This window comes from Macaca fascicularis, chromosome 7 (genome assembly GCF_037993035.2).
Source record: "Macaca fascicularis isolate 582-1 chromosome 7, T2T-MFA8v1.1".
Lineage (NCBI taxonomy): Eukaryota > Metazoa > Chordata > Mammalia > Primates > Cercopithecidae > Macaca > Macaca fascicularis.
In genome coordinates this window covers 147,661,492-147,676,071 of record NC_088381.1, presented here as the reverse complement: position 1 = coordinate 147,676,071, position 14,580 = coordinate 147,661,492, and the positions used below count along the sequence as shown (strand labels likewise).

The window sequence follows — 14,580 nt, the reverse complement described above, 5'->3', positions numbered from 1 at the left end:
CAACCTTGTGAAAAATTTAAATTGAAGAGACTGGAACTTGGAAACTTTTCCTATAAATAAAACTAAACTATGCTCTTACACGGGTGGTAGGACACTTGGTGTTCAGCCAGCTCTGGGGCAGAGGAAAAACATTACAGGGTAATTGTATTTTATGGCTGGGATAATAATTCTAAGTTTTCATAATTAAAGACAACTTCTGCAGGCCAGAATTTGTATTAACTACTTAAACTAGAGCTTCCATGTGATAATAGGGAAAACAAGACTTGTAATTCACTAACCAGCTTTGAAATTATGCAATGTTTGATGATTGTTTTAATTCAGAAGAATATATGTTGTCACTGATGCCTCACATAGAGGGAGATGTTATTAATGTTTTTATTTATGTCATACTATTTCAAATAAGTATAATTTTAAAATCCTATAAAGTGTGATGACACTGTATTTCTAATCTTGAAAGTATTATTTCAAGGATATTATTCAATAAAAATAGATTCATTATGGATGGAAATCAAGAAATTCATCTTATGTTCCTAGTTAAATCGTACCTAGAAGTGACCCTCAAATTTGTAATTATGCATTTTACTGAGTCCCTAGATTATAATATTTATAATATTTAACATATGGCAAAATATGATGTGCTTTCTAATTTTTAAAATTCCAACTTCTTTAAATCCCAAGATAGTCTACTAAAAATGGGGAAAATGTAAACCAGGACCCAGACTCAAATGTGCATCCTATAAAGTCCTACAGAAGGTTTCAGCAAAATTATTCTTTTGCTCAACAGACCTGTAGACCAAAAGCATTGCCCTGCTTACAAGTGAATTATACATAAATAATACCTTTAGTTTGTTATTATCTGATGTAAATCCTCACAATTATAAAAAGCTCCTTTGTGTATGTTAATTCCTTCATAAATAACCTTGAGCTATGTATTAACTTAATGTTTTGGGGGCAAGTTTCTATGTGCCCTGTGTCCATGTGTTCCCACCACCTCACATGTTTTATATAAATATTTTATATATTTCTATCTGGTCTCTTTGTCTGCTGGGTGGTTATGTTTGATTTTAGCATTAGTCCAAGCTTCAGTTTGCCTTGAAATGCTTATCAGCTTCTTAGAGACATTTATGGGAGAGAGAAAAAGTATCTAGGTTTGATAGCAGTAATTGTATTTAACTTATAAGATACAAGACTATCTTGTGGCTGAGAATTCACAAAGAAAGGAGGTTTCCTTGATAAAACAAAAATTAAATTAAAAAAAAAATACTAAGCAACTTCTTGCCACTCTCTCACTCCCCAAGCAAGACTATTAAATGGCAAAACAAACCTTCATTTAAAAGTTCTTTCTTTTTTGCATAGATATGGCGCTAGAAGGTAAAACAAGATCACAAAAAGAAAGAGGCTGACAAGGCTTCCAGAGGCCACATCGATGATATAGATAAAGCCAAATGTGTATAGGTGCCCAAGGAAATACTGACTTCTAGACTGGGCAGAAATTAGAGATTTCACTTGAGGGGAGAATTCTTTAATTTAACTTGAGAGAAAAATTCTAAATTGTCAAGATTTGAGTTAAACCCAGAATTTCTAGGATATGCAGCTGTTCCAGGGTGTTTACGAGAATCTAGGGAAGGAGCAGAGTGTGATTAAACGTTAAGACTCTTAAGTCAGATGGTCCTGGGTTGAATACCAGCATTTCCCAAACTAAGCTACCCTCCCATAGACTGTTCCTAATCTTAAAAAATGGGAATAAGCCCAACACTGTCCTAACGGGTGGTTTCAAGACTCAGTAGGATACCGCCCATGAAGTGGGGAGTATGTCATAAATATTCGGCAAATGGCAGCCATCACCACCGGGGTGAGTTTGGCTGAGAGCTGGTGAATGGCACAATGTGCCACTTTCTACACCTCTGGGACAGGGTGTTTATTCAGTGCACATGTCCCTCACTTTGGAACCATTTCTACTATTGTGGAATTCTCCATGAAGGATAAGAAAGCAAGATGCAAAATTTCTTAGTCCCCTATTCTCACCTTTCATAAGTAAACCTTGGTGTAGAAAGTCTTCTTAAGATAAAAAAAAAAAGGTCCTAAAATGTATACAGGTGGTAGATAATCCAGACAAAACACCTGCAGCTACAATTATTATTCATGCAATGCTTTAAGGTATTCAAAGAACTTTCCACTTTCTAAGACAGAACAATGAACACAATCCCCATTTTATAGGTTATGTAACAGGCTTCTTAGGGTCAAGCTTGTTGACAGATTTGCACCATAGCCATGCTGTCAGGGCATACAAATATAGCTTAAGAAAGGGTAGTTTGTCATGTGTGTTTAGGAAACATACCTCTAGCCAGTACTTTCTTTTTTTTGTGAAGTGTCCTATAGTAATGTCAATCTGAGCATTCACTTGGTTTATAATGGGAGAAAATGCATATATGTGATCATGGAGATCAAAGCATAGAGAAACTTCTCGACAATGGGAACCTTCTCAAGGTTGTGGGTGAGCTGGCAAGTGATAGGGCCAGGGGCCCTTGGTTACACCCAGAAAGTCTGACTCCAAAACTGGTATGCTTCATCATCACCCTCTAATGCCTCTCCAAAAGCTGCTTGGATAGCGTAGAGTTGTTATCGCTGTGATTGTATAATATCAAAACTGATTAGATGAGTTCAGAAGGTACATGAAGGTAAATGCCCATCATTTGCATGATAGACAACACATAAAAGGAAATAAAAGATGATGGTATATTGTAGCCCTGCACTGGCTAATACTAGCCTCTAACCTACAGCCTCATAGTATTGGAGTGAGGATTGAATGAGAAATGTATGTAAAGCCTTCAGTGCCTAGGACATAATAATTACATAATAAAACAAAAATTTCAGAATCTCCATCATACCAGCCACACAGCTCAATAGCAACCTATGGTTAGTGGCTACCATATTGAATAGTACCGCTAGTCAGTCTGAAAGAAGAAAAAAAGGCATATTTTTAGCTTCTACATATCAGTGAATGTCAAACTTAGCTACATAGAGAATCACCTTAGGAGATTTTGTTAGAAAAACAAAAAACAAACAAAAAAACAATGCCTGGACCAATGTTTCTCAATTTACAATGTACCCATAGCACTTGGGGATCTTGTTAAAATGCAGATTCTGATTTTGCAGGTATGGGGTGGCGCCTGAGAGTGTGCATTTTTAACAAGCTCCCGGGGGAAGCTGATGCTGCTGATCCATGGACCACACTCCAGAGCAGTTAAATTAGATGACCTGAGACCAGTGCCCAAGCACTGACAATTTCTTAAGCTTCCCAGGGGATTCTCAATTTCAGCCAGGTTGCAGACCATTACTTTACATAAATATGTATATATAAGTACCTATTGAAAACATTCTTTTAAAACATTTTTGTTAACCAAAGACAAACTGTATAATGTGGAAATTCCTTTGGAAATAGAAACTCACAAACATGTGAATCCTAATTCATTTCTGACAAATTGGAAAGGATGACTATTTAGCAGTGCGAATATTCAGGATACACTAGTTTGAGTGATTAATTGATATATTTTGTGACTGAATGTTGGAGCAACTTATTTATAAGATGGTTTTAAAATGTTCCTCACAGTGTTCAAACACATTCATTAAGTGAGGCTTTCTCTAATTTCCCTTATATCTCTGTAGTCCTGAAGCCTTGTTCAAATATGGCTTTCCCTCTTGATTGTATTTATACTTCTTATTCCCTCTGCAGGACTCTGCTCTCCCTGTTTTTCCCCGTTGAACTGAAAGCAACGCTAGTCCTGAACGGATGAATGAGCAGGTAGATGGGGCTTGTTTTAATGCATGCTTCAAATCTGGCAAGGCCTCAAATGTTTGCAGGCAAAGACATAAAGAAAAGGAAAGAAAACCTCCTGGCTAGGAATTAATGAAAACCCAAGGCCTGAGAAATTTCAGCATCATGTCAAGTACATAGACTTGTTTTTAATCCTTTAAAGTCTCAATAATTTAGGATGAGATGTGGACAAAAAAAAAAAAAATCTTTCTTATACCCATGTATACTGTCTAAATTACAAAAACATGATGAGCATTTACAACAAAATATATTGCAAACTTTCTCTAAGTCAGCGGCTCTGAAATGGGGGTGATTTTGGTGCCCAGAGGGTATTTGGCACTTGTGGAAACATGATAGTGGCATCCAGGGGGGTAAAAGTCATGGATGCTGCTAAACATCCTACAATGTGCAAAACAGTACCACTCCCCCTCCCTTACACACCAACAGCAAAGATGTGTCCAGTCCCAAATGTCAATAGGTTGAAAGACCTTACTAACTAGACAACTCCAGGCAGAGATTTCCATTTGAGAATATGTTTTTACAAGAAGAAATACTGTCATTATTAATAAAATCATGGCTCTGAGCAATAGGAAAGTGAGCAGAAAGTTTGAAGTTGTGCAGTCCGAGGATCAGGATAGAAAAGTGTTGGCTCTGCTCCTTAAGCTGTGTGACACTGGGAAATTTATTTAGCCTTTCTGAGCCTTAATAATGTAACCTTAAAATGGGTATGGCAGGAGTAATAATACCAAACCCTGTCCTTCACAGGATGGAGTGAGGCTCAAATGTAATAACGTATATGAAGGTATTTTGATCATCAGTAAGTACTATAATGTTTTCTCTTTCAATCCCTATAACTTTTACCTCTTTCATGTTCTAAGTTGGATGGTCAAATAGGATTTAAACATAGGTCATTCGTGTGCATATTAAAGACTGAAGAAGAGGAATTCTGTGAAAAGCACTTCAACTGAGTTGGTATGCAATATCAAGAAAAAAGCTACTTGAGACCCTGCCCTCCTCAGCACCCCCTGGCATGCAAAGATTGAAGCTGCATATCAGTCTGCATTTCCCAGGAAGCCTAGATAGGACCGGAAAAACCTTTACTGGACCATGCTCAGGGGTCTTACAGCAGTGACAGTACCACCGGCCACCCACTCACAGCAGAGAGAAGATATTCAACAATCCCAGTCAGCTCAGCCTTCCAGGGGGCCTAGAGCTGTGGCTAAAATTAATTCCTCATACTCAAGTCACCTTTCACCTCCCCTCCCTTGTTCCTACCACCGCATTGTATAGGGACAACAATCAGAGACTTTATAAGGGACATTTGTCAGTGCCTGGATGATAGCTCCGGGCTGAGTCTTCTTTTATTTCACTCTCCTGTTTCTTAGCTTTTCTATTTTCAGGTTCAAAGAAAGAAGTTGCTTTTGAGTTCTATCTCCCAGAATTTAATGATATAAGATTCGGATTGCTATAGAACTATTTTCATTCTGTATCCTCCCTGATTCACAAAGAGCCAATGCTACATGCCCTGTGCCCAGCTGGGTTCTAAATATTTCACGGTGGGATGTTTCAGTAGAGCCCCATAAATGCCCATGAGAAGATTGTGGACATGACCCATTCATCCTGGTGCACAGCTGACTCATTCAGACCTGGTAGGCAGGAACAATTCCCCGAGAGCATGGTCTCCAAGTGAGATAACTTACGTAAATCTTCCATAGGAGCTACTCTGTATGTCTTTACTGTTTAAACATTAGTAATAAGTGAGTAGTGAGACTAAACCCTTGATGATTTCTAAACCTACTGTTATCGATTAGAATGACTTTAGAAACAAGACGACACATTTTTGTAGAAACTGTGTCAACACTGCCTCGCCAGATTGATGGCTTGGTTGTTTGATGGCCAGACACCGGGCATTTTGATCTTATGATTTAAAATAAACATTGCCAGATTATTCTCATGATATTTTAAATTATTAATAGTTAAATTGATCCTTTTAATAGCACAGGGAAGCAGACAGGAGAGAAAATAAGGTATCCAAGACTCAAAAAGTGAGCTGCTCCTAGGAAGTCTCGGCAGAGTGGAACATAAAACTCAATCTAGTATATCACACAACTTTTTAATCGAGGCAGCAAGGTAAGGGGATAGCTCCTTTAAATACTCAGTATTCTTTTAACTGCTTCATGGGAGCACATTGCTATTGCTGTAAGGAGGACAGCTTGGGGTCACTGGTGCCAATAAAACTTTTAAATGAGAATTTTGAACTCCACATCTCACAATAGCCACTTTTGTGTGATCATTGGAAGTGACCTTTGAGATATGACACTTCTTTAAAGAAAGAAATAAATCTAAGATGACACAAGAAGAAAAAATGCTCATTACTAGCTATGTGTTTTTCAGAACATCCCCCAATTCTCTGGGGAGCAATAGTGAAAATTGTGCCCAATTGGAGACAGAAAAATCTGGTCCTAGTTCTTCCTTTACTTGCTGTGTGACCTTAGGAAGGGCATAGCACCTCCTTGGGTCTCTGTTTTTATTTGAAATGGAGAATAAAAAGCATCTACTCTATCCAATTTATAGGGTATTTTACCATCAAAATGAAGAAATTTGTATTCAAAAATATGTCCTAATTTAAAATGCTAGCCAAATGTTTGGTAAATCTCACAGCTAACATTTATTGAGGATTGATTTAATTGGCCCAGCATTATACATGTAGCTAACTCACTTAATCTTCACATTTACCAGGTATTATCATTACCCTGGTTATCCAGACTAGGAAACAGGCTCAAGGAGAAGAATGGACATCTTCTTAAAGAACAACAAAACAGAGAAAGTACAAAATGAGAATTTGCGAAGACAGAATCTAATATATTTTGTAAAGCATTACAGAAGTCATCAGAGGAGAAAAATAAAACCTCTTAGAAATTCTTACACTTATTTTATGGTTCAGTGTTACTGTATTTTGAATTACATGTGGGGAGAGGCACCAAATATTTCAATGCTTAGGACATTTCAAGGTCTTAATCCAACTGCCTTAGACTCACAGGTGATGAAACCAAGATCCCAACTCTAGCCAGTTGACTCCAAGGCCCATACTTAGAAATGCTATACTGTACCCTGTCCTGTAATAATAACACATATTGTTACTAAATAACAGTTTCTAACTATAATAATAGTTTTCAGGAGGAAGCAATGCTATTAAAGAAAGGTTTATTCTGTTTTGAAAACATATAGGAAGCAACCCATAATTTGGAACTAAAGACACAAAAAGATAGGCGCACAGCAAGAGTCTCCGGTTTTCTTAACATAGCTGTGGCTTTAAAATGACCATTAAAGAGCCTTCTCATTGGTGGCAGCAAACTTGTAGATTCTATATTGGCTCAAGGCAAGTGGTTAACATCAATTTAGAAATCTTTGAAATTCCTAATAGAAACACAACAAACCCTTCAGCAGCACTAGCAAGGCCAATGATAACACATATGGAGAGAGAGACTGATTTTTTTCTATGAGCCTATGAACAGCTTTTAAGATTTGGGCTGTTTTTATTCCTTTCACCCTCTCCCCCATCCATCAGGGATTAAGGAAGAAGCATTTAAAAATTAAGTCTATTAGTGTGTAGTGAATTTGAATGATAAAAATTCATAGAAGCTGTTAATAACTTTGGCTTTCTTTAAATACTCAAAGATAACCTCATAAGGGCATTTTCATGCCTTAATCTAAGAAATTCTGAGACCCCCAGCAATGGCTGATCTAACAAGTTCTGTGACCCCCCCCAGCAATGGCTGAGCTGGCTGTTTTATGCAAACTGAGATGGCAAATCAATAGTGGGTGGAGCTTTTTGCCTCAGTACCTTGGGGGTCTTGCATGCTGTTTCCAGATGCTCTTACAATTCTTAAACAGATATAGCAGGACTCTAGCTATTAGGGAACAACCCAACAGCGCAGATACTTCTGATAGGCTTTTAAATAAGAAAATTAATGCTGAGTTAGGTGTGGAGATACAATCACAGCCTTCAAACCATTCAAAAGTCTTAGCCTACAAATAGGCAATTTACTTTGTATATTTCTCACAAGCATAACCAGGATTAGCTAATGGCTTTTAGATGTGTGAAAATGTGCTTCAGGCTTCCTTGTTATTGTGCCCACCTCACTGTAAAGGAAGTTCGAGAAACGTGGTGAGAACATTGTAGGGAGTTTGGTGTGTAGGATAGAGAGTTGCACATCACTTCATGCCCACATTAGTGAGAAGTGTTAATATTCTGACTATTCTCTTGCATCCATCAGGTGACTGTGCAATTGTGGAGCAACGGCCCTTTGCTGAAGATTGTCCCTTCCATTCCTGGCGCTTTTACGATCAGCACTCAGGACTTTTCCTGGGAGAAGTGAGAGGCAAGAGGGAAAGCTGAGGGATTATTTGAATGATCTCTTTTAAGGAAGGCAACCTCTTCTCCCATTGTCCTTGATCCAGCCATCTGGCTCTGGGAATTTGTTGCTGAATGTTTCTTGACTGTAAAATTTAAACAGATGATTAACCCCTTTTCCTGCCACACCAGCATGCTTGCTATTAAAATGACTACTAGGACCACCCTTTGAATATCAAGGCAGGCTTAGGGTAAGTGAGAAAATAAAAACTAGCAAAGTCCACCAAATGAATACAATTCCACCCTTAAGATTTTCTCTCACTGTTACCATGACTTGATCTGTGTCTTCAAGTTCAGTAAATGTCCTTTTAGAGTCTCTCTCTGGCATCTGCACCTTCAACCGCACCCAACTAAATGGCACCACAAAGTCTGAGTCTCAAATGGAGCATCTTATGATTATCGACACTAGCTCATGATAGAGATGATCCTTCCCTTCACTGCTCCTCATCTACAGGCCCTGCAAAATCTACGGTAACTGTCTTTGGTATGAGCCAGTCAGGCTGTATCAGTCAAAGGTTGACAAAAAGTGTCCAGTGCATAGTTGGTAAAGTCTCCAGAAGCTCCCTATACTGGATCAAGTCCTAAAGAGATAACTTATCTTCTGATACCAAAAAAATCATGAATGTGTACTTCACTCAGTGTTTTAGAATTTGGTGATAGTCATGAGAAAAATCACCATTGAAAAGTGAGAATGGGAGCGTCAAAAAGAGTAGGACCATTGAGCGAGCAACATGTACCTGTAGGATAATGTTCATTCACTGGCCAGTTGTCCACTTGCAGCGTGGCGTTGCCGCCGTTCCTGGTGAAGCGTACCACATGGTATTTGCCGTCATTTACAGGGGTTCTCTCCTCTTTGATGGAGATGTCGACTGTGCCAATATTGAAGACAACTCCAATTTTCCCCTGTTCCTATAATAAAGAAACACAAAAGGCATAGTTATCACCAACCACGAAGTTATCTCCCTTTAAATTTGATCCTCCAACCAGCAATGAACCTGTAGGTGCCCAGAGGGAGCTGTCAGCATGAAGATAATAATAGTATTCTATATTTCTCCATGAGTTTTCATCCTAAGCATAAAAACCAATGGCATAAACCACCCAAATTGCTCTCCCAGGCTGTACTGCACAGGTTACATCATTCAATTCCCCTCAATGCATATCAGGCCTGGAACTACCTAGTAGCTATGCCATGACAATGCAAAGTTTGTTTCTGTGAGATGAATTAGGCCTGTTTACTAAGAGAGGACACTAAGACACCAGACCTTAAATCATTTATCACTTCAGATTTACAATTAAAGTGGAAATATGTATGAACTTGTCAGCATACTTTCATGCAATCAAGGCAAAGGGAAGGGGTACAGAATGGTTAGGAGCCAATGTCAGAGGAGCTGGATATATGTATACACACACACACACACACACACACACACACACACACACACACATACATACACATGCACATAATGGTTCTGCAGTTCCAAACCACATAGAAAAGGTAACCCCAATAGAGGCCAGTGAAACTGACCTAGAATTTTCAGAATTAGATGGCTGCCATGCTTCCCATAGTAGCCCTACTCCTCAGATTAATCCAAAGAGACATATATTCAAGACCAGAGCTTATGCAACAGAGCAGAAGAGAACCTCTGTGGCCACTAAAGACTTGTCAGGAGGGAAATTGCAATGAACTTGATATGAGTAACACTATGACAATGAAGAAACCATATGGTATGGATGAGTCCCCACCCAAATCTCATGTTCAGTTGTAATCCCCAGTGTTGGAGATGGGGCCTGGTGGGAGGTGATTAGATCATGGGGACAATTTCTCATGAATGTTTTAGTACCATTCCCTTGGTCCTGTTCTTGTGATAGTGAGTTCTTACGAGATCTGGTTGTTTAAAGTGTGTGGCATCTTCCCTGTGTCTCTCTTGTTCCTGCTCCTGTCATGTGAGACTCCTCCTCCCCTATTTGCCATGATTGGAAGCTCCCTGAAGCAGATGCTGCTATGCTTCCTATACATCCTGCCGAACTGTGAGCCAATTAAAAACTCTTTTCTTTATAAATTACTCATTCTCAGGTATTTCTTTATAGCAATGTGAGAATGGACTAATACAGATAATAATGATGCAAATGGTGATGGTAGTGGTGATATCACCAACCCCCTGGGAAGTGCACTAAAACACGAAGCATACATAATAATGCTTTTAAAACTCTGACTCTTCTCTAATAATTCATTATGACTAAAAGTTGGAACTAGTATTCATAATGAGACATGAAATAAATGTAACCTTACTGTTCAAATATAATCAGCCTCTTTTAAGCTCTCGGAAAGCCATTATAGCATTGCAGGGTGTTGGAGGCATGTGTAAGGAGAGAAGGGAGACATCTTGCTCAATTTCTTTAGCTTTCCAAATTATTGGCAATATGTTGGGCATTGAAGGATAACAAAATTTAGTAGTTTAGCATGGCTGTGGAGGCCTGGAAAGCAAACACCTCCTTCTTCACATGGCAGCAGGAAGGAGAAGTGCCGAGCAAAAGAGGAAAACCCCCTCATAAAACCATCAGATATCATGAGAACTCACTCACTATCATGATAACAACATGGAGGTAACTGCCCACATGAGTCAATTACCTCCCACCGGGTCCCTCCCACAACACATTGGAATTATGGGAACTACAATTCAAGATGAGATTTGGGTGGGGACACAGCCAAACCATATCAGTAGTAATTCTGACATTCTATAAGACTGATTCACAGTATTAGTTCATGATCCTTTGTTATCGTCTATTTTTTTATTCAAGAAGAAGAAGGAGAAAGAAGAGAAGGAGAAAAACCAGGAGGAGGAGGAAGAGAAAAAGAAGAATGTGAGAAAAGAAGTCCAGAATCCATATAAATCAAGATGTAGAAAAGAGTTTCGCTGAATCTCAGCTTTAGTCATTTATTTTACTCATTCATTCATGTATTCATTAAATACACAAATACAAAATTTATTAAGCACCTACTACACTTAAGGTCAACAAATTAAGCATTCTGGAGGGAGGGACACTGGTTTCTATATATAGTTTGGTACACTTCACTTATTTTCCCAAATTGCAGACTTTCCTCAAGTTTCCATTTATCTCTTAGTATGTCAATTCATCTTGTATCCAATAAAAGAAGAATGGACAAGTCACCAATGAGTCTTGACCTTAGAAGTGAGGAATATAGAATGATCAACCAAAGCAGGCTGTGAGCATTCAAGGATGCAGAGATACAGGGTGGACCTCAGTATTTCCTTCATGCCCTGATTACATAGCATGCAATATAAAATGATGTCTGCAATTCCCATGTTCTGTTCTCTGGGAAAAGAGTTCCAGGTAGCTCCCAAAATTGTGACTAAACACACTCATGATTTCTTAAATCTGTTTGTTGAAACCACTATCTACATCTCTGCACTAGGAAAAGCACCTAGCTTTAAAATATGATGCATGGATAAATGAACCTGCTTATCGGTTCTTTTTGTATTTTTCATGCCCATAATTAATACTATTACCCATTTTATTCTCTCTTCTTATTTTTCAAGGAATTCGGAAATGCCAATGTGACTTTTCTGCTTTCTCTTGGAGAATTGGTATTCTATTTCTAAGGGCATGTGTGTGTCACTGCCCACTACCCTCATGCCTAAATAAGCAAGGCTGTAATAATGTGAGCCATAACCTGCTGAGCAGAATGGAAGTACTAGAGGAGTTAAGAAACCATGACTGCAGACACCATTACTCCTCTGCCCACCCCACAGATGTGGGCTGTTTATTGCACCACTGTTCTTCAGTGAGAAACCAGTACATAAATCCTGGATGTATGGAAAGGACTGCTGGTAATTCAATTCACCCGTACGTTACTAATTAATCATGGATGGAAAACAGTTTTAGGGGAAGCATAGAGACCTTTAAACCAGCATTCTGTAGCTTTTCAGTGATAGCAGTGGCAAAGTATGGTTCTGGCTCAGTGAATTAGCTGATCAGCAAGATATATTCTTGGGCAGATTTTCTGCAAGATCCATATTAGATTCAGGAAAAGAAAAGATTTAATCTCGCCAGAATAAATATTTGGTCCTTATCTTAGGTGCCACACATTTGCCATTGTAATCACTGTTTCTGGGAGATCTTCTTAATCCTGTTAGCTCACTGCCAAAGTCAGTGGAGACCCTTCCCCAGGTGTTTCATTTGGTTTCCCACAGTGGTAAATGTGGCTGTGCTAGACCTCAGATGTGGTCTATTTACAGTAATAAAATTTCATTACTGCAACCTCCTTGTCATTTGTCATGGGACCACAGTGGCATTATAATCTGTGGCTAACTGCTTTGTTTCAGTTCATTAGAAGTCACAGAAGCCTTATGGTAAATACCCATAGAGTTGCCCAGGCTTGAATCTATCATGCTCAGCTGCCATGCAAATCAACTCTGCTGGCTCATGTGTCTAGAAAAGAGAAGATGTAAGGGAACAAAAGCATTGGCTTTGGTGTCAGACCTGACTGGCCTTGGGCAAATTACTTGATTTTTCTGAAGCCATTTCTTGATAATACACTGTAGGGACAGGATACCAGCATTACATACTTCATAGGGCTGTTGTAAGTATGATATAATATGATGGTACTTTATAAGTAATAAAACATTACATAAATATATGAGATAAAACAGAGCAGGAGAAGGAACCACCCAATCATTTGATCAGATGTAACACTCTGATTTTTGGAGAAATTAATTGGTTCAATAGAATAAATGTTCAAATAACAGCAATGGCTCTTAAAGCTCTATGACCCTGGTCTGGTTATTTTACTTCTGATTTCTCTTTCATGAAGGGATGTGTGGAGGGAAAGAGGGGCCAGTTGTTACCTCTGAAGCTTGCTGTGAGGGTTATAGGAGAGCACAGATATGTGAAGCACCTGGCATGTCGCTGTGGATAATTTTGGATCCACAAAAATGTCAGTCTTCTTTCTCTTCATTAGTGTAATTGAAAGTCGTGTCATGAGCTAAGGCCTAGTTGGCTTGGTGGGCACTGTCATCAAGACATATTATGAAAATAGATGTAAATTTTAGCAAACAGAACATATATTCAAAAAATTTATGCAGGGTTGAGTTGCTATCTCTCTACATTCTTTGTAACCAAATATTATAAGCCTCTCTAAGAAATGCAAAGGGTAGCTGCAAAAACAGCATGACTATAAATTTTAATAACTCCACAGTCATCACCACTAAAGTTGCTACCAAGACAATTGCTTCAATCTATATTCTTCCTTGATATTAAAAACAAAGACAAGTGGTAAATCAGAAGACATTACCAAAGAATCCTCAAGTGCATTCAGGAAAAAAGCTGAACAGTATGGAAACCAGCTGTCTTTAAATAGCCAGTAAGTCACTCTTTATCAATAACAACGGTTTATGAGCCTACCTGGCTCCCCAAATTAGTCCAGCTTCAGCTTCCCTATCCTCAATCAGTCACACTGCAGTTATTGTTGCTGAGGTGACCCAAGAGATGCTACCGACACCAGGATCAGACTCCAGGAGCAGAAATGCTCAGGGGCAAGAAGAATTCTCAGGAACAAAGATGTCCCTGAAGGCTATTTTCACTCATTCCAGACTACCTTGGGGAAGACGGAATGCACCATCCGCTATTTTAGAAAACTGCAGCTGACAGAAACAGAACTGGGATTCTCAAATGTATGTCAGGGATATGGGCAATGGAAGCAGGTCTCAGTGTCTTAACTGCTAGGCTTCCTACCGAATTTGTTAGTTCAGTGCTAGGCAAGAACACAAGGAAGACAGTATGTAAATATGTAATGCCTCCTGTGGGCCAGGCACGGCAAGGTCTTCCATATCCATTTCAAAGTCTGGTTCCTAGTAAAGAAAGTAATGAGTAGCACTGTTTACCACATTTTCCCAGTTCTCCTCCATTATAGGGTTGTAGTAAGAGAGGCCTTTTGGGTCTCCTTGTGATGGGCTGGGCCCAGAGAACAGTGTTAACTGATAAATTGAGTATCATTCCTGAGCCATGCATTTAATTGCTGGTGTGAGACCCACCAAAGTTCTATTTGTTGTCAACCATTGCACCCAGCAAACTCCTGGTCATGGCTTCTTTGTCATTCTGGGTCATTGAGTGAGGATGACAATATATTAGCCAGCTTGTTATGGACATGGGAGATGGCTGAGAAACAAAGCTTGGTTGCTTTCTAGCACCAAGCGTCTGATGCTTTTGTCACTGCAACATAAACCAGACTAAATGGACAGAATAGGTGCTCAGGAAATACTTTTATAATAGAATTATGTTCAAATTCTTACGATTAACAGAGAATTCATACAATAAGAGACTTATTGAAAAA

The 14,580-nt window shown here is 38.9% G+C and overlaps 1 protein-coding gene and 1 long non-coding RNA gene across 51 annotated transcripts in view; one reads left to right on the top strand and one right to left on the bottom strand.

The window, feature by feature from the left end:
• The window catches only part of LOC135972027 (uncharacterized), an 87,794-nt gene extending 83,170 nt beyond the window's left edge, over positions 1–4,624 (top strand). Inside the window, exons 2-3 of the long non-coding RNA XR_010588587.1 lie at positions 3,734–3,802; positions 4,580–4,624. This is a non-coding gene — a long non-coding RNA (uncharacterized lncRNA). The remainder of the gene's footprint in view (positions 1–3,733; positions 3,803–4,579) is intronic.
• The window catches only part of NRXN3 (neurexin 3), a 1,719,470-nt gene that overhangs the window by 185,380 nt on the left and 1,519,510 nt on the right, over positions 1–14,580 (bottom strand). For all 50 annotated transcript variants that reach the window (XR_010588584.2, XR_010588585.2, XR_010588583.2 and 47 more), the window contains one exon: positions 8,966–9,137. Coding sequence is in view for 46 of the 50 variants with exons in the window: in XM_005561918.5 (XP_005561975.3) it covers positions 8,966–9,137 (172 nt within the window). In the remaining 4 variants the exon portion in view is untranslated. The remainder of the gene's footprint in view (positions 1–8,965; positions 9,138–14,580) is intronic.